The 2136-nt window shown below is 40.5% G+C and overlaps 1 protein-coding gene across 2 annotated transcripts in view; it reads right to left on the bottom strand.

Annotated features, from left to right (window-relative positions):
* The window catches only part of azi2 (5-azacytidine induced 2), a gene marked incomplete in the record, with an annotated part of 12320 nt that overhangs the window by 9056 nt on the left and 1128 nt on the right, over positions 1–2136 (bottom strand). For both annotated transcript variants that reach the window (XM_014003392.1, XM_014003394.1), the window contains 2 exon segments: positions 239–355; positions 544–795. In XM_014003392.1, the coding sequence (XP_013858846.1) occupies positions 239–355; positions 544–762 (336 nt within the window).

The following is a 2136-nucleotide window of genomic DNA, read 5'->3' on the forward strand; positions in this document are numbered from 1 at the left end:
CACAAGTTCTTTTCACATTCATGACCAGAGGGGTGTTTCATTATTTCCTGATTTCCTTCTGCAAGATCTTGTGGYACATGACTTTTATGAGATTAAGCTGGCATTAATCTCATAAAGCAGGTTCTTACAAATGTTGGTGCAAATTAGCCTTATTGCAAAGAACAGAATACAGTTCATTTCTGCAATCATTTGGCCTGGATACAATGTAATATTAGTTTGTGATTAGATGAAAACGCACCAGTTTATTCAGCTCCATCTGCAGGTCCTCCTTCTCTATATAGATTCCCCGGTAGGCACTGAAGGCCTTGTTCACATAATGGGGGCCCTCTGATGGAGGAGCCTCTGGCCTGAAAAGCTGTGGTGTAAAAAGCAAGAGGAAAAAAACAAAAGAGATTTCTATAAGTTCGTTGGAAAGCAGTTATTATAAAGTTGACTTTCCTCTCACCACTAAAGAGAACACACTAATAATAATAATAAACACATCTATAAAGCACTTTACTTGAAGCTGAACAGGTGCCTCCTTATCTCCTTTGACATCCATACCTTGTCCTCCAGCTGCTTCACCCTTTTCCTCAGCATAGTGTTTTCTCTCTCGGTGTCTCGGAGCCTCTTCTTTATGTCCTCGTAGGCTGTGACCAAGGCAAAGTGGGACGCGACCGATTCATCCCCGGCGCACACCGACACGGGGCTCTCGCCGGCCGCTGTGTAGGCCGTCTCGTGTTTGAGGATGCAGATGTCGTCTTCCACCGCCAGCGGTTCCATGTCTGCGCAGGTCTGATCTGCAGCAGAGAAGACCTAAGGATGACACGAAGACGTTTGGTTTACTTTTACGGCAAAGAGAGATCAGATTTTGGATGACACTTTCAGAAGGTTGACCATCTAAAACCGGTAAAGGTTTTAGAGTTCAGCCTCGTTCAACACGGCCATAACACGAAACGGATATACCCCAGCCATTTTTTTACAAATGTTGAGCAAAAGTACCTTATGAACTTTTGAATTAATTTGAATGAAACCTTCAGAAAGTAATTATTGGAGATAAATCTTTAACCATTTCACTTTTGTAGTCAACCCAATTCAAGCTAGTCACTACAGCTGACCTTACCCAATGCGAAAAAATATCTATAGGTCAGCCAATTTTACAAATATGGGTAAAATTTGGTTGGAAGTAAATGACATCATTCCCAACATACACTGCACAATAAAACAACTTTGCTTGTCCATTAGCTAAACATTTAATGACTCACTGGACAGATTATAAAGATGCTCCCAGAGAGTAACCACTAGATCTACAGCAACTACTTATTTCACATCTAGAGTCAAACGATATTAAGACGGCTGCCGCAGTCAACACCTTAGAAAACAATCAAATGACTAAAAACCCACTCAGCTTTACAGATGTTGAGCTAAAGATCGATGTGGAGAGTCAAGTGTTAACAAACCCCACAAGATCATGAAGATATCAGTTTCAAGAGTCGACCAAAACAGCTGAAATTGTCATTTCACAACAAAGAACAGATTAGTTTTAAAACTCTGCCATACAAGGAAACAGCTGATGTGCTTTCCTTCACAGAATGCTAGGCATTTAAGTATGCGTGCAAAGGGAAACCTTACAGCTTTTTAACAAGCAGGAAACATCACCTCCTGACGCCATGCAGTCAAATAATTTCCTCTAAGACAACTATGAGGCCTTGCACTCAAAAACACTAGAAAAAACATATCCATACATGTGTAGAAATGAACTTCAGTTGTATGCAGGCAGAGATTGAAAACTATTCCCTGATATGATTAATGTTGGCTCAGAGTTTTGAGGAACTGATCAAGGAAAATGGTAACAGTCTAACTCAGTGTTTCCCAAAGTTGGGGTCGGGACCCAAAGTGGGGTCCCGAAACATCAAGGTGGGGTCCTGAAAAGATTTTCTGAATTAATGACATTTTTGCCTTAGTTGTTACAAAGTGTTAGGTTAGTATATTTAAAATGGATAAATGTAATATAAAAATATTACTATGCCCACGTTTTGTTGACCTGATACAAATGTTTATCATACAAAATTAGCTGGGGGCACAGGTCTCTGCTGATGTTATTTTGTGGGTCAAAAGCTGAAAGGTTTGGGAACCACTGCACTTTGGTTCCCAAAG

The sequence above is a fragment of the Austrofundulus limnaeus genome, unplaced genomic scaffold, assembly GCF_001266775.1.
Source record: "Austrofundulus limnaeus strain Quisiro unplaced genomic scaffold, Austrofundulus_limnaeus-1.0 Scaffold18, whole genome shotgun sequence".
Classification (NCBI taxonomy): Eukaryota; Metazoa; Chordata; class Actinopteri; order Cyprinodontiformes; family Rivulidae; genus Austrofundulus; species Austrofundulus limnaeus.